General features: G+C 48.8%; 1 protein-coding gene across 3 annotated transcripts in view; it reads left to right on the forward strand.

Annotated features, from left to right (window-relative positions):
- The window catches only part of LOC110522073 (genetic suppressor element 1), a 76,071-nt gene extending 59,245 nt beyond the window's left edge, over nucleotides 1-16,826 (forward strand). For 2 of the 3 annotated variants that reach the window (XM_036976702.1, XM_036976714.1), the window contains exons 3-15: nucleotides 2,823-3,025; nucleotides 5,142-5,314; nucleotides 5,478-5,672; nucleotides 9,220-9,381; nucleotides 9,983-10,260; nucleotides 10,484-10,760; nucleotides 10,967-11,580; nucleotides 11,730-11,842; nucleotides 11,933-12,215; nucleotides 12,468-12,581; nucleotides 12,663-13,271; nucleotides 13,509-13,612; nucleotides 13,883-16,826. In XM_036976702.1, the coding sequence (XP_036832597.1) occupies nucleotides 2,823-3,025; nucleotides 5,142-5,314; nucleotides 5,478-5,672; nucleotides 9,220-9,381; nucleotides 9,983-10,260; nucleotides 10,484-10,760; nucleotides 10,967-11,580; nucleotides 11,730-11,842; nucleotides 11,933-12,215; nucleotides 12,468-12,581; nucleotides 12,663-13,271; nucleotides 13,509-13,612; nucleotides 13,883-14,197 (3,440 nt within the window). In that variant the 3' untranslated portion in view covers nucleotides 14,198-16,826. The remainder of the gene's footprint in view (nucleotides 1-2,822; nucleotides 3,026-5,141; nucleotides 5,315-5,477; nucleotides 5,673-9,219; nucleotides 9,382-9,982; nucleotides 10,261-10,483; nucleotides 10,761-10,966; nucleotides 11,581-11,729; nucleotides 11,843-11,932; nucleotides 12,216-12,467; nucleotides 12,582-12,662; nucleotides 13,272-13,508; nucleotides 13,613-13,882) is intronic. The other variant, XM_036976708.1, reaches the window with a different exon arrangement.
- Nucleotides 16,827-17,567: the final 741 nt, after the last annotated feature.

The following is a 17,567-nucleotide window of genomic DNA, read 5'->3' on the forward strand; positions in this document are numbered from 1 at the left end:
CTCTTTCACTCCCACTCACTCTCTCACCCTCTCTCTCACTCCCACTCACTCTCTTGCCATCTCTTTCCTTCTCTCTCCCTCCCACTCACTCTCTCACCCTCTCTTTCCCTCTCTCTCACTCCCACTCACTCTCTCACCCTCTCTTTCCCTCACTCCCACTCACTCTCTCGCCCTCTCTGTCCCTCTCTCACTCCCACTCACTCTCGCCCTCTCTGTCCCTCTCTCACTCCCACTCACTCTCTTGCCCTCTCTTTCCCTGTCTCTCTCACTCCCACTCACTCTCACCCCCTCTTTCCTTCTCTCTCCCTCCCATTCACTCTCGCACCCTCTCTTTCCCTGTCTCTCACTCCCACTCACTCTCACCCTCACTTTCCTTCTCTCTCACTCTCTCACCCTCTCTTTCCTTCTCTCTCACTCCCACTCACTATCTCTTTCCTTATCTCTCACTCCCACTCACTATCTCACCCTCTCTTTCATTCTCTCTCCCTCACTATCTCACCCTCTCTTTCCTTTTCTCTCACTCCCACTCACTATCTCACCCTCTCTTTCATTCTCTCTCCCTCCCACTCACTATCTCACCCTCTCTTTCCTTCTCCCTCACTCACTCCCACTCACTATCTCACCCTCTCTTTCCTTTTCTCTCACTCACACTCACTCTCTCACTCTCTCTTTCCTTCTCTCTCCTCCCACTCACTCTCTCACTATCTCTTTCCTTCTCTCTCCCTCCCACTCACTCTCTCACCCTCTCTCTCACTCCCACTCACTATCTTGCCCTCTCTTTCCTTCTCTCTCCCTCCCACTCACTCTCTCACCCTCTCTTTCCTTCTCTCTCACTCCCACTCACTCTCTCACCCTCTCTTTACTTCTCTCTCACTCCCAGTCACTCTTGTCCTCTCTTTCCCTCTCTCTCACTCCCACTCACTATCTCACCCTCTTTCCTTCTCTTTCACTCCCACTCACTCTCTCACCCTCTCTCTCACTCCCACTCACTCTCTTGCCCTCTCTTTCCTTCTCTCTCCCTCCCACTCACTCTCTCACCCTCTCTTTCCCTCTCTCTCACTCCCACTCACTCTCTCACCCTCTCTTTCCCTCACTCCCACTCACTCTCTCGCCCTCTCTGTCCCTCTCTCACACCCACTCACTCTCGCCCTCTCTGTCCCTCTCTCTCACTCCCACTCACTCTCTTGCCCTCTCTTTCCTTCTCTCTCCCTCCCACTCACTCTCTCACCCTCTCTCACCCTCTCTCTCACTCCCACTCACTCTCTTGCCCTCTCTTTCCTTCTCTCTCACTCCAACTCACTCTCTCACCCTCTCTCTCACTCCCACTCACTCTCTCGCCCTCTCTGTCCCTCTCTCACTCCCACTCACTCTCGCCCTCTCTGTCCCTCTCTCACTCCCACTCACTCTCGCCCTCTCTTTATCTCTCTCTCACTCCCACTCACTCTCTCACCCTCTCTTTCCTTCTCTCTCCCTCCCACTCACTCTCTCACCCTCTCTTTCCCTCTCTCTCACTCCCACTCACTCTCTGGCCCTCTCTGTCCCTCTCTCACTCCCACTCAATCTCGCCCTCTCTGTCCCTCTCTCTCACTCCCACTCACTCTCTTGCCCTGTCTTTCCTTCTCTCTCCCTCCCACTCACTCTCTCACCCTCTCTTTCCCTCTTTCTCACTCCAACTCACTCTCTCACCCTCTCTCTCACCCCCACTCACTCTCTCGCCCTCTATGTCCCTCTCTCACTCCCACCCACTCTCGCGCTCTCTGTCCCTCTCTCACTCCCACTCACTCTCGCCCTCTCTTTACCTCTTTCTCACTCACTCCCACTCACTCTCTCACCCTCTCTTTCCTTCTCTCTCACTCCCACTCACTCTCTCACCCCCTCTTTCCTTCTCTCTCCCTCCCACTCACTCTCTCATCCTCTCTTTCCCTCTCTCTCTCTCTCTCACTCCCACTCACTCTCACCCTCTCTTTCCTTCTCTCTCACTCCCACTCTCTCTCACCCTCTTTCTCTCTCTCACTCCCACTCACTCTCTCACTCTCTTTTTCTCTCTCTCACTCCCACTCACTCTCTTGCCCTCTCTTTCCTTCTCTCTCTCACTCCCACTCACTCTCTCACCCTCTCTTTCCCTCTCTCTCACTCCCACTCACTCTCTCACCCTCTCTTTACTTCTCTCTCACTCCCACTCACTCTTGTCCTCTCTTTCCCTCTCTCTCACTCCCACTCACTATCTCACCCTCTTTCCTTTTCTTTCACTCCCACTCACTCTCACCCTCTCTTTCCCTCTCTCTCACTCCCACTCACTATCTCACCCTCTCTTTCCTTCTCTCTCACTCCCACTCACTCTATTGCCCTCTCTTTCCCTCTCTCTCACTCCCACTCACTCTCTCACCCTCTCTTTCCCTCTCTCTCCCTCACACTCACTCTCTCACTCTCTCTTTCCTTCTCTCTCCCTCCCACTCACTCTCTCACTCTCTCTTTCCTTCTCTCTCCCTCCCACTCACTCTCTCACCCTCTCTTTCCTTCTCTCGCCCTCACACTCACTCTCTCGTTCTCTCCCTGACTATCCCTTATACTAACTCCTTTATACTATCCCTCTCTCTTTCACTCATCTCTTCCATTTGTTTTTCCGGCATCTCTTTCCCTCTTCCTCTCTCTTTCTCTCTCTGTGGATGAGCCCCATTAGCTGATTTTGTGTGTTTACGTGCATGCGTGTGCATGCTTGTGTGTGTGTGTGTTGATTAGTGAGACATCTCATTTTTATAGTAATGGCTTTCTGATGGCCTTTTTGTTGTGAAATTCCCCCCATCTCTCTCTCTCTCCCCTAGGTTCTTCTCCCAATAGTGAGTCTCCAGTCTCCTCTCCAGCCACCAGTCTCAGTTCTCCAGTCAACACTCCTAAGAGGGGGTTGTCAGGACCACTCCAGACCCCAATTCGGGGACACGGCCTTCCCTCCACCCCTTCTGTAGTCACTATCGCCCCCACTCCCACCAAGAGCGGCAGCATTCTCTGGAGAGGAGAAGGGCGCCAGGTAAGAAGTAACACACACAGCACCTTAGAACTTTATTCTCCCCCTTATCTTCTCTGTCTTTTTCTCTCTTTCCCCCACCCCACCTGCTACCACTTCCACCATTAAAGAAATAGTCCCAACGTTTATCCAAGTCAATGTGTCAGAATCACCCATCCCTCTCATCTCTATTTCTGTCCCCATCTCTGCTTCTCTCTGAGAGAGAGGGTAAAGAGGGAGTCACCCAGTGGGCCCATACTGGAGAGAAAAAGCAGTAGCTGTAGACGCTGTCTCCAATTGTTATATTTCCGGATTGTGTGTGTGTGTGGTGTGTGTGTGTAGTTTGAGGGAGCTTTGTGTACATTTGCTTTTGTCCCAAGACCCCTCTGTGTATGTGTGTTTGTATTTAAGCTGGAGTGAGGAACCAAGCCCCCTAAACAATCCAGGGGTTAGCCCCCTGAGCAGCCTTTCTCCCCCTCACAAAGAGCAGTCTGTCTGGCTCGGCTTCCTACCCTGGGGCTCCTATTCAGAGAGGGGTCAGCGGAAGAGAGAAAGAGAGAGCAAGGAGAGTGAGGGTTAAAGAGGCAGAGAAATGGACAGAGTGGGGGAGAGAGAAAGAGAGCGAGTGGGGGGGGGAGTGGGGGAGGGAGATGGAGAGAGAGTGGGGGAGAGAGAGAGAGAAAGAGTGGGGGGGTACAGAGAGAGAGAGAGAAAGAGTGGGGGGAGGGGTAGAGAGAGAGAGAGAGAGAGAGAGAGAGAGTGGGGGGAGAGAGAGAGAGAGAGAGAGAGAGAGAGAGAGAGAGAGAGAGAGAGAGAGAGAGAGAGGGGAGGGAGTGGGACAGAGAGAGGGGAAGTGGGGCAGACTGAAAAAGAAAGGGGGAAAGGGGATAAATAAAAGGGAGTATGAAGGAAGTTAAAGATTGAAAGGATGTGATGTTTTGACTTCCGGTACATTGATGTAGCAGGTGCTTCACATTCAGTCAGAGTACATCCAGTTCAACCAATAAGAACAGCATGTCCTGTGTCTGTAAGGCCAGGGGTCAAGGTGTGTTCTGGGAGCTGCTGCAATTATTTCTGCACCGGATAACCCCAACACACACACACGTGCACACGCACACATACATATATACACACGCAGACACAAGCATGCTTTGTCCCTTGATCCTCCTCTTTACAACGGTGGATGGAGACCAGAGAGAGGCGATAATGACTAGGGAGAGAGATCAGAGAGAGAGATCAGAGATCAGAGACCAAAGACCAAAGAGAGACCAGAAAGAGACTGGAGTGTGTTTGATCATTATTGGAAAGCCTGGTGTGAATCTGATTTCCCTGAGAGAGATAGTCAAAGATATTCAAAGCACAGAGATTTCACTGCTGCAGCCAGAAACCCTGGTTGTTGGAGTGAACCTAGACTTTATTATCCAACACTAGGCATTAGCACTGAGAGCTAATACAAGTCCTCAGCAAGGTTACTCATGTGAGGGAGTAGTTTGGTGGAGTGAGTGAATGAGTGAGTGAATGTTTATACTTTATGGAGAGAGGTAGACAGCAGAAAAAGATGAAGGGTGTAGTATAAGGAGGATGAGTTTTAGGATGTCCCCTCCTGCCCTGATCTAGACTTCCTCTGACATATCAGAAGCACTTCTCCACCCGGGTGGGCTTTTAGTTCGCAGCTGAGAGGTCATCTCCCCTCACTTTCCCCCCTCTTCTCTCCTTCCTCTACCCTACTCTCCTTCCTCTACCCTACTCTCCATCCTTTCTCCTCTCGCTCTCTCTCCCTGCCTCAAGGCTCTTAACGTGTGAGTCTCTAACCTTGACCAAGAAGGTGTGTGTGTGTGTGTGTGTGTGTGTGTGTGTGTGTGTGAATGGCGAACAGATATGACAGGGGTGCCAAAGTAATGATGAGAGCATTACTGGCATGTGAGTCAGCGATGCTTGCTGAAAACAGAGTGGGTGGTTGGATTAGCTAGGATGTGACAGTGTTAGGATGCTATGGATAGATCAACATTAAGGGACAAATCCTGACTTGAAAGATGTCCATAAATGGAAGTTCCACATGTTGTGGGTAGGAACTTTTTTGCAAAACAAAGATTGTCTTTCTGCCTCTCTCTCCTGCTGTCTCTCCCTCTCTCTCTGTCAGGCTGAGCTGGGTGTTCTGGGGGTGAGTAGGGAGCCTGTGGGTTCTGAGCCCAGCCTTCCCCAGGAGAAAGGGGCTCATCCTGTCCTCTCTCCTCACATCCTGGCTCACCCATCCTACCCCTTCACCCTCACCCCCAGCTCTGTCATGCAGGACCGGCGACTACAGGGCCTCAGGTGAGCCACTCTATCACCTGGATGCGCACACACACACACACACACACACACACACACACACACACACACACACACGTCTCTATACTTGCTTAAACCTTAAAACGCATACACCTCCTTTAACTCCAATTTGCAATCTGATCCCCAACTCCTCCCCCTCCTGTAGTCTACCTGGTCTGGTACAACCTGCAGTTCACTCAGGGGCGGTCCAAGAGGAGTACCTAAGAGGACTACGCCCCTTCGCCACCTCAGATGACCTCCGCCTGCGCTCGCTGCCCCTGGGGCTCGACCCCACCACTGCTGCCCACGTTACTGCTGCTGCTGCCTACTACCACCCTGCCTACCTCCACCACCTACACAGGTCAGTCTATAGACCACCCTACCTATCCCCACCACCTACACAGGTCGGTCTATAGACCATCCTGCCTACACCACCTACACAGGTCTGTCTATAGACAACCCTACCTACCTCTACCACCTGAACAGGACAGTCTATAGACTAGCATACCTACATCCACCACCTACACAGGTAAGTTTATAGACCACCCTGCCTACCTCAACCACCAACTAAGGTCTGTCGATAGACCACCCTGCCGACCTCCACCACATACACAGCTCAGTCTATACCATCCTGGCTACCTCCAACACCTACACAAGTCAGTCTATAGACCAGCATATCAATTCCATTACCTACACAGGTCAGTCTATAGGCCATCATGCCTACCTCCAACACCAACACAGGCCAGTATATAGACAACCCTACCTATACCACCTACACAGTTCACTCTATAGACTACCATGCCTAACTCAACCACCAACACAGGCCAGTATATAGACAACCCTGCCTATACCACCTACACAGTTCACTCTATAGACTACCATGCCTTCCTCCACAAGTCAGTCTATAGACCACCCTGCCTACCTCAGCAGGTCAGTCTATAGACCACCCTGCCTACACCACCTACACTGGTCAGTCTATAGACCACCATACCAACAATACTGGTCAGTCTATAGACCATCCTGCCTACACCACCTACACAGGTCAGTCTATGGACCACTATGCCTACCTCCACCACCTACACTAGTCAGTCTATAGATCACCCTGCCTACCTCCACCACATACACAGGTAGGTTTATAGACCACCATGCCTACTTCTACCACCTACACAGGTCAGTCTATAGGCCACCATGCCTACCTCAACCACCAACACAGGTCAGTCTATAGACCACCATGCCTACCTCTACCACCTACACAGGCCAGTCTTTAGTCCACCTTGTCTTTACCACCTACACAGGACAGTCTATAGACCACCCTGTGTACATAATCTACACAGGTCAGTCTATAGACCACTCTACCTCCACCACATGTCAGTCTATAGACAACCCTGTCTACCTCCACCACCTACACAGGTCAGTCTATAGGCCACACTGGCTACCTCTACCACCTACAGTAGTCAGCATATATACCACCCTGCCTACCTCAATCACATACACAGGTCAGTCTATAGACCACCCTGCCTTTCTCCACCACATACACAGGTCCGTCTATACCATCGTGCCTACCTCCACAGATCAGTTTATAGACCACAATACCTACCTCTTCCACCTACAGATGTCAGTCTATAGACTACACTGACACCTACACAGGACAGTCTATAGATCATCCTGCCTACCTCAACCACCTACACAGGTCAATCTATAGACCACCCTGCCTACACAAGTCAATCTACAGTGCCTTGCGAAAGTATTCGGCCCCCTTGAACTTTGCGACCTTTTGCCACATTTCAGGCTTCAAACATAAAGATATAAAACTGTATTTTTTTGTGAAGAATCAACAACAAGTGCGACACAATCATGAAGTGGAACGACATTTATTGGATATTTCAAACTTTTTTAACAAATCAAAAACTGAAAAATTGGGCGTGCAAAATTATTCAGCCCCTTTACTTTCAGTGCAGCAAACTCTCTCCAGAAGTTCAGTGAGGATCTCTGAATGATCCAATGTTGACCTAAATGACTAATGATGATAAATACAATCCACCTGTCTGTAATCAAGTCTCCGTATAAATGCACCTGCACTGTGATAGCCTCAGAGGTCCGTTAAAAGCGCAGAGAGCATCATGAAGAACAAGGAACACACCAGGCAGGTCCGAGATACTGTTGTGAAGAAGTTTAAAGCCGGATTTGGATACAAAAAGATTTCCCAAGCTTTAAACATCCCAAGGAGCACTGTGCAAGCGATAATATTGAAATGGAAAGAGTATCAGACCACTGCAAATCTACCAAGACCTGGCCGTCCCTCTAAACTTTCAGCTCATACAAGGAGAAGACTGATCAGAGATGCAGCCAAGAGGCCCATGATCACTCTGGATGAACTGCAGAGATCTAAAGCTGAGGTGGGAGACTCTGTCCATAGGACAACAATCAGTCGTATATTGCACAAATCTGGCCTTTATGGAAGAGTGGCAAGAAGAAAGCCATTTCTTAAAGATATCCATAAAAAGTGTAGTTTAAAGTTTGCCACAAGCCACCTGGGAGACACACCAAACATGTGGAAGAAGGTGCTCTGGTCAGATGAAACCAAAATTGAACTTTTTGGCAACAATGCAAAACGTTATGTTTGGCGTAAAAGCAACACAGCTCATCATCCTGAACACACCATACCCACTGTCAAACATGGTGGTGGCAGCATCATGGTTTGGGCCTGCTTTTCTTCAGCAGGGATAGGGAAGATGGTTAAAATTGATGGGAAGATGGATGGAGCCAAATACAGGACCATTCTGGACGAAAACCTGATGGAGTCTGCAAAAGACCTGAGACTGGGACGGAGATTTGTCTTCCAACAAGCCAATGATCCAAAACATAAAGCAAAATCTACAATGGAATGGTTCAAAAATAAACATATCCAGGTGTTAGAATGGCCAAGTCAAAGTCCAGACCTGAATCCAATCGAGAATCTGTGGAAAGAACTGAAAACTGCTGTTCACAAATGCTCTCCATCCAACCTCACTGAGCTCGAGCTGTTTTGCAAGGAGGAATGGGAAAAAATGTCAGTCTCTCGATGTGCAAAACTGATAGAGACATACCCCAAGCGACTTACAGCTGTAATCGCAGCAAAAGGTGGCGCTACAAAGTATTAACTTAAGGGGGCTGAATAATTTTGCACGCCCAATTTTTCAGTTTTTGATTTGTTAAAAAAGTTTGAAATATCCAATAAATGTCATTCCACTTCATGATTGTGTCCCACTTGTTGTTGATTCTTCACAAAAAAATACAGTTTTATATCTTTATGTTTGAAGCCTGAAATGTGGCAAAAGGTCGCCAAGTTCAAGGGGGCCGAATACTTTCGCAAGGCACTGTATAGACTACCCTGCCTTCCTGCACCATCTACACAAGTCAGTCTATAGACTACCCTGCCTTCCTCCACCATCTACATAGGTCAGTATATAGACCACCCTGCCTACCTCAACCACATATGCAGGCCAGTCTATAGACCACCCTACCAACACCACCTACACAAGTCAGTCTATAACTACCCTGCCTACCTCCACCATCTGCACAGGTCAGTCTATAGACCACCCTGTTTCCCTCCACAACCTCCACAGGTCAGTCTATATACCACCCTGCCTACCTCCACCACCTACACAGTCAGTCTACAGACCACCCTGCCTACCTCAGTCTGGCTCTGCAATTATCAGAGTCAGTTTTTTGCAGATATGGAGACAGAGACCCAGAGACAGGAAGACAGAAAGACGAAAAGACAGACAGGGACACAGGGAGACAGGGGTTTGCAGCAGCCTGTGTGTTTGTGTTTCCAGGATGAGCTGTATAAACGCGACTGAACCCCAAAGTGTGCCTTACTGTTTTCCTTTTCTCCCTCCTTTTCCACTTGTCCCTGTGTGTTCCAGGATGGAGGAGTCTTTGTGTCTTTCTGCACTACGGTCTCAGTTCTACTCTGTACCAGCAGGGGGGGCCTTCCCTCACCTCCACCCCTCTGCCCTCCACATGCAACTGCCTGGGGCACGCTACCCTGGGGAGTTCAGCCAAACACACAGTGCACTGGCTGAGAGGTACAGTAACACACACACGTATAAGACACACACACACACACACCTGCACCTTCCCACACATCACACTGGCTGAAAGGTGTTACACTCATACATGCACACAAACACACACAGTTTGTACATGCACACACACACTCTGCAGGAAAGGCACAGGTGACTGTTATATTTTTAGAACACACCCCACCATGCTACCATAGACACATCACGAACACACACCAATACACACATCAGTGTGTGTGTGTTCATCCTGTGGTTACCTATTAATTGTTCATCTGCTCTTGCTCACTCATGCTGTTTATGTCTAATATGGTGTGTGTGTGTGTGTGTGTGTGTGTGTGTGTGTGTGTGTGTGTGTGTGTAAGTGCCTGCTTGGGCGTGTGTGTGCATAGGTGTGTGTGTTAAACAGTGTGTGGTTAATCTGCCCCATGGTGGGTGTTGCATCTCTCACCCTCTCTCTCCCCTGTGTCCTTGGTGTGTGTGTGTGTGTGTGTGTGTGTGTGTGTGTGTGTGTGTGTGTGTGTGTGTGTGTGTGTGTGTGTGTGTGTGTGTGTGTGTGTGTGTGTGTTTGTGTGTGTGTGTGTGTATTTTTTGACCTCCCCCACAGAATACAGATGGAGGAAGAGCTTCGCCAACGAGAGAGGGAGCGAGAGCATGAACGAGAGAAACAGAGGGAGTGTGAGCTTGAACGGGAGAGAGAGAGGGAGCGGGAGAGAGAGAGGGAGACAGAGATGGAAAGACAGAAGGATAGGCAGAGGGAGAGAGAGAGGGAGAGACAGATGGTGAGAGCGGTGAAGAGCCAGTACCTTGCTGGGCTGAAGGCTCTCACGGCTCTGCCGGAGGACAGGGTCAGACCTGGGGAGAGGCTGACACCTAACAGACTGGGTACGGTGTACACACACAGATACATGCACACACACACAGTATAGATGCAATACACACACATTGATTGGTTGATTTCCCGTTAATTATGGACCAGAGATTTATCTTTTAAGTAGAGCCTGATTACCATCAATATCATGCATTATAACATCCATAATGTATTTCAAAGTGTGTTCCTAAAATAAAATGAATCATTCATAGTAAATAACTCATCTATTTTCCCCAGATAAGCCCACCCTCCCTGCCCTCCCAGTACCTAAACCTCTACAGCCAGGCCTCCAGACAGCCCCTCACCTCATGCCCAGCCTGGTGCCCTCTCAGATGGGGAACAGACACACTGCCTCAGCCTCTTCCGGGGGGCTCCATGGAACACTGCTCTCTGCCATGATGCTCCATCAGGCCAATGGGGAGGAGCGCAGGTTGGCACGTCAACGCAGGCAGGGGCAGGAGAGGGAGGTGTGGCCACCTGGGGAAGGGGTGGAGCCTAGGAGAGACAGCTACAGGTCAGTGTTTAATCAAGGAACAAGCAGTTGAGAAAGGTGGGGTTGACCTGTGTGTGTGTGTTTGTTTGATAACACTACAGTATCCCCCGAGTCAGTACTCTCTCTACTCTGCTGACATCTACTTTTAAATTGGCTGCATCATCAAGGTCAACTTGGATAAAACCCAGTGTGTGTTTGTGACTACATTGTGTTTGTTGTCTTCACAGATCCAACGCCAGCCAACGTGACACAGGCAACAGAGAATCTCAACCTCACCTAGGAGCCCCACCTCCACTCATCTCACCCAAACCTCACCTCCTCCCCCACCCCCCTGCCCCTTCCACCACCCTCTGGAACCCTGCCTCCCTCACTGAGACCCCCCCAGACCCTCGTTTCAGGTTCGACTCCCCTGTTCCTCCATCTCGCTCCCCTCCTAATCTGACCAGAAACGAGCGGTCCCCCAGCTGGGAGAGGGGGGAGGATGGGTGCAGGAAGAGGGGGAAGGACCCAGAGAGGCTCTCGTCTGTCAGGGGACCCATTCTGCAGGAGCCTGGCCTCTGGGACTGGGCTGAGCTTGAAAGATCCACTCACAGTCTCCACCACCATAACCACCTCCACCAGAGTGGTTCGCTGTCCGTCTCCTCCCCCAGCCCCAGCTCCAACCTAGGGGTCCAGCACCACGCCAGCTCCCCATCTCCCTCCATGGACCTCCAGAGGTCTGAACGGCCAGGCCAGGAGCCTCAGAACCCAGTGGTGTACGATGAGATCCTCCAGCAGCACCGCAGGCTGGTCAGCAAGCTGGACCTGGAGGAGAGCAGGAGGAGAGAGGCCAGGGAAGGAGGTAAGAAGAGAGGGGACGGGATATAAGAGAGATGGAGGTGAGGAGAGGGGTGTATGAGACGAGATCTGGTGTGGTCTTTAACATAAATATTGTCGGTGCTCTCTCACTCTCTCTCTCCCTCACTCTCTTTCCATCTCTCTCTCCCCCAGGGTATGACTATGATCTAGATGAGTGGTATGATGACAGTGATGAGGAGGAAGTGAGGGCCCACCTCAGAAGGGTAGCAGAGCAGCCCCCGTTAAAACTGGACACATCCTCAGAGGTAACTGCCATGCACGCACACTTAAGAACTGCCACGTCCTTACCATAATGTTGTGTGATTGTTCGTTCTCTGTAATCTGTTTTTTTGTAGAAGGTGTGTTTCCTGCGTGTCTGTGGCCTGACCACGCTGGCCCATCGTGACCAGCTGCTTCATCAGAAGAGGAGGAAGAGGAGGAGGATGTTGAGAGAGCGCAGCATCTCCCCTACAGCAGTACGAGGCAAGAGGAAGACCTCTCCGCCTCCTGTGGCACCCGCTCCCACCCTCTGCACCACTCTCACCCCAGAGGAGATGAATTGCTCCCCTCAGCTGGAGGACAAGAAACACTTCCTCAACATGTTCAGCCTGTCCCATGTGACCAACCAGCAGAGGAGAGGTAACATACACTACACTAACCCCTATGCACTACACCCTAGCTCTTATTCTCCAACCCCTAACCACTACACTCTAGTGTACTGTAATGCTATATCCCAGGGGTATTCAAATCTTGCTCGAAGAGGTCAAGAGTACCGCTGGATTTCTTTTCTACCTGATAATTAATTGGTGTCCCAGGTCTAAATCAGTCTCATTCTCACCCTCCCCCGTCCGTCCGTCCCCCCCGTCCCCCACACACCCCCTCTCTCTCCAGATAAGGAGAAGATGGAGGGGTTGTTGAAGGCTATAAAGCTGAAGAGTGTGACGTTGGACACCATCAGATACAACCCATTACCCCTCTGTAGAAGCCCCCCTGTTTCCCCAACTGGTAAGACAAACACACACACACACACACACAAAGGGTAACACCCATGAGATCCTTATACTGCGTTTATGTTTATGTTATCAGGCGAATCAAACGGACTCCACTACCAAGACTCCCCAAGCCCCTCGCCCTCCTACCCCCACCACCCCAACAACCTCCATACAGACCCACTAAAACCATCCACCTATCCACCCAGCCAACCGCCTCCCCTGGCCCCCGACCCCAACAGGAAAGGACTGGGTGGAGGTCACCCAGCTAAGAGGCTCCAGTGCCTCCAGAATGGAGGAGGCCACCCTGGCCATCATCCTCAACAGAAGGTGCCCCTGGCTGTGCAGAACGGGCAGAACATAACCTGGGAAAGATTCATCCCGAAGGACTTCCACCAGTCTGTGTTGCAGTCTACCCACAAGACACTGAGTGGCTCCACCTGCGTTCCAGAGTCCAGTATAAAGTCTGAGCCCTCAGTGCCCTACAACATCCCCCCACTGAAGAGACCAGCCCTCCTCAACACATCCCTACACCCCACCAACGGGCATCACCCTTACCCCTCTCCAGCCCACCATGTACCCCTTGGCGTACGTGATGAGCTGTCAGAGGAAGAGGATGAGGAGGAGGAGGAAGAGGAGGGAGAAGCCCCTAGGAAGTGGAGGGGCATAGAGTCAGTCTTTGAGGCGTATCAGGAGTATGTGGATGGTGCGTTTACCTTTGGGCTTTATTTGGGATGAGTCAAATAAAAATACACCGGTTTCATCTACAAATATGTTTGTTTTTTATGTTTTTGTCTCACTTGCTGTCCCCCCCCACACACTCATGTTCTCACCCTCTATGCCGCTCTCTCTATCGGTCTTCTTCTCTCTGCCTCTATGACCCCATGTCTCCCTTTACCCTCCTGTCGCTCTCTCTATATCTCTCTTACCCTCTCTCTCTCAGAGCGGTGTATGGAGAGACAGGTTCTTCACAGTCAGTGCCGGAGGCTGGAGACTCAGAACTACACTCTCAGTCTGACAGCTGAACAACTCTCACACAGCATGGCGGTAAGAACCTCAAGGCCCATAGATGCACAAAGTGTCCTCGAAGTCCACATATACACAGTGTCTCAGAGTAGGAGTGCTGATATAGGATCTGTCCATACAATCTTATTTATTATGATCTAAAAGTGGAAAGTAAAGCTTGATCAGCACTCTGACTGACAGTCTGTCTGTTTCTGTCTACACTGATGTGCTTGTTCACCCCCACTCTCACTTTTAGTGACACTCTCGATCTTTATCTCTCTCTTGCTCCCATCCCTCTCTTTCTCTCTCTAGGAGCTGGTGAGTCAGAGACAGAGGGTGAGAGATGAGAGAGAGAGGCTGCAGGCTCAGCTGGAGCACTTCAGGAAGTGTCTGACCATTCCCAACGTGCACTGGGGCAAGGGGCAGGCCAAAGGTCGCCCCTCCCCGGTGACCCCCTGCCCCGCTGCAGACCGACAGACAGACCGACGACCGATGACTGATGGAGTGAGAGAGGACACTGAATTGGTTCCCAGTCAGAGGGGGCAGAGGGGGAAGAGAGCTCTGGACTGGGAAGGAAGACAGGATGATAGAAAGGGAGGAGGGAGAAAAGGAGGACAGGCCCTGTAACCTCACATGCCACTCTCCTAGACTTTGTCGTGTGGTCAGACTCACAGACTCACAAGACTGGTAGTCTAAAAGCTAGGGGACATAGCTACATAAGGGTATGGCATAATATTGGGACACACTTTAACCAATCGTAGACTTTGGGATGAATACAATGAGCAGTCACATGTCCTCCCTTTCTCCCTCTATGGTCTGGAAGGGTTTGGAAGCAACCAATAGCCAGCCAACCAACCACTGAACTGAAAGGACTTGAATCAGCCAAGATGCACTTATAGACCTAGAAGAGCTACTAGTGATCCTACTAGTGACAGTACTGTTGAAACTACCTAGAACTAAACACTGTGTTGTAGAGCTTTTACTATTCTGGAGCTTTTTTCACTTGGGTTCATGGAAGAGCAAAAACACAGGTGCAGAATATTTAAGACAGTGTTTCTATAAGGAAATAACTGGAGGTTTTGAAAAATATATTTTTAAATCAGGTTAAATACATTTTTAAAGGATTTAGAAGTCTCTGTTATGTTTTTAATAATTATACCATTGATAATGTAAATTGCCTACCTATTAAGCCAGAATGTTGTATGTTTTATTATTTTAATTATTGCTATTTAAAAGCCTTCTTTAGAATAAACATTTGGGGTAAAAACAAGATGCTTGGGATAATTTTGTGCTGTTGCTGGCCAGTATGAAATATTTAAAGAGAAGTAAACATTTTAGAAGCGCTGTATGTTAAAGGCGCTCCATAAAAGTTGTGTACTATGTCATCGCGTAATTGCTCTCGAGCCCCTGCAGCTGTGCACAAAGACATGCGCGTGCTTGGGCTTACTCTACAACCTCATTGGACAATGCCATGTCGATCTGATCCCACTTTAAGCAGTTTGGGGAGGTGAGAAAAAAGTACCCTGGAGCTGGTCCTTTCGGTTCTGCCGCCCTAGGTGAAACCAAAAAATGCTGCCCCCTGCAAAACTAGAATAATCCCCGTAAGCAAAATGACATTGAACATAGGTATTTTCTAGACGTTGAAGTTAGGGTAAATGTAGGTTATTAAAGTTGAAAAGAGGTCATTTATAGACGTCTATGTTTGGCTCAAATCAAGGCTGGTCCATAAATGTATGTCTGTGGACGTTGAAATCAAATCTGAACCAAACATAGATGTCTATGATTAGTTCAGATTTGGTCTGGACCGGACCAAAAACCAATGTCTGTGGCATTCAAGGCTGGTCCAGACTGCACCAAAAAAATATGTCCAAAAGGCGTCGCCGTCGGTCATTGCTTACTGAGGTAATATGAGGAGGAAATATAATTTTATGAATGTCCATCTATGTGGTAAACCTACCCTTTAAAATTAAAAAAAGACATCCAAAAGACGTTGGCTCGTGCTTACTGGGGTGTAGCCTACCATGTCAGCCACAATGGAATTTTATAAATGCCCATTCATGTGGTAGGACCACCGTTTGTAAAACAAGCCGATGCATTGGTTTAATTAGTTATGATACCTGTGACTAATCAATTTGGCTATTTAAGCTCTGTATATCAGCTACTCAACTTTATCAGGAGTTATCGTGAGCCTGTTTGCAATGTGTTTACACGGCGGGGAAAGCAGAAGTATTTTATTTTTCACTGTGATCAGCTTGTACAGATACAAACTTTAAACCATTGATCATGACAAAGAGGTGAAACTCCTGGACAACAGCTGTGATTGTCCATTCCATTTTGTCCATTTTACTTTGTTTGACCTGTCCTGTTTTTAGGATATGTTGTTTGTTAAAATTACAGCACATATTTTATTTGATTTAGCACCATTTAGGTTAGTTAGGCTATTTGATCGGAGAAACCTGCATGATGTAAAAAAGTGCCCTTCTCATTACATTGTCTTACATTTTATCTCCATTCTTTGGCCTACATAAATGGCTACATACCCTATCTACCATGTCCTATATCTGCTACATGATTTATGTTAGATTATTTTTTTGACGGAACGTTGGTGGAGTGCCGCAGCGATGAGTCTCTCCAACAGCACCCTGGAGAGGCACGCTGGGAATGAGGAAGCAACATATTGTTCGCCCCTACCTTTGACAAAGTGGGCACTGCTTATCACAGGGCGGAATCAGCGATCACCTAAATATCCCATATGCCACTGGTTGAGAGAAATTGTCATTGTTTTGGGGCAGAATTATGTGAGGTTTTATGTATTGTTGCCGCCCTCGTCAATCTAGCCTAATCCCGCCTAATGAGCGGGCAGATGGCTGTGCGCTGGAGGCGGGGGGACACGAAGGGTAATATTTCGATAATGATAGCTATTTTATCTTCTTTTAAGCTGAGTCCCAGCCACAATCACCTTATAACCTGTCTGTCATTGAGCCATCTTCTGCCACAGGACAGAAATGACAAATAAAAGTCACCCAGCTAATTGTAAACAGATGGTCCCCATGCTGACACAGGTTTACCACAGAGACCTACTGCACATTTTAGTAATGACGGGTCATCTCTCTACATCCTTTTGACTTTAGAGGAACTCAGCCCTTTCCATTGCAGATACCCAGTCTAACCCCAAAGTCTGCCCGCTCTACCTCACGCCTAACCTAGCCTACCTACAGTACATAACCACTACCCCCCCCCCCCCCCCCCCCCCCCCCCCCCCCCCCCCCTTCCCCCACAACAAATGAAAAACAAAACAAAGACACATTCTGTGAAATCATGTTTCTACCTGCTCTAGTTAATCTTTTGCTTGTAGGCCTATAATGTAATATATATTTATGTAAATATTGCTGTAATTTTCTGATGAAAATGCAAATAAAATGTTTGTATAATTTAGAATTTGTCTAGATCAATGTCAATGGGACTTACCTGTACAAATAATCCTTTTGATCAATAAACGTTTAAATTGGAGTCATCGTTGACAACATTTTACTCCTCAGCTAGGCTACATCTCCTGTCCATCCACTCTGAACTGGGGGGGTTTATTGTATTATTATTTTTTTTAGATCAGTACAGATGAGGAGACAAGGAAAGGAAACCACTGTGTACTATGTAGACTCTAAGATCTGAGAAGAGAGTAAAGGGCATTGAACCATAGAAGAAAGGTAGAAAAGCTTCAAGTATTTACATGTAGTTTATGCCCTCTGCTGGCCAGACCTGGTATAACACTTTATTGGTCAATTGCACACAAGTTCCAACCAAAATGTTACTTCTCCGAAAGACACACGCATACATACAGGTTTTGGAGAGGTGCGAGAGGGTGCCACATTGGGGACCGGGGAACTGCTGTTGTGGGGGGCTAAGTGCCTTGCTCAAGGGCACAACGCCTTACAATGGCATCTAGGATTTGATGCCAGCAACGCAACGGTTGCTTGCTCACTTCCTCCAGGACTTTTCC

Source organism: Oncorhynchus mykiss, chromosome 1 (assembly GCF_013265735.2).
Source record: "Oncorhynchus mykiss isolate Arlee chromosome 1, USDA_OmykA_1.1, whole genome shotgun sequence".
Lineage (NCBI taxonomy): Eukaryota > Metazoa > Chordata > Actinopteri > Salmoniformes > Salmonidae > Oncorhynchus > Oncorhynchus mykiss.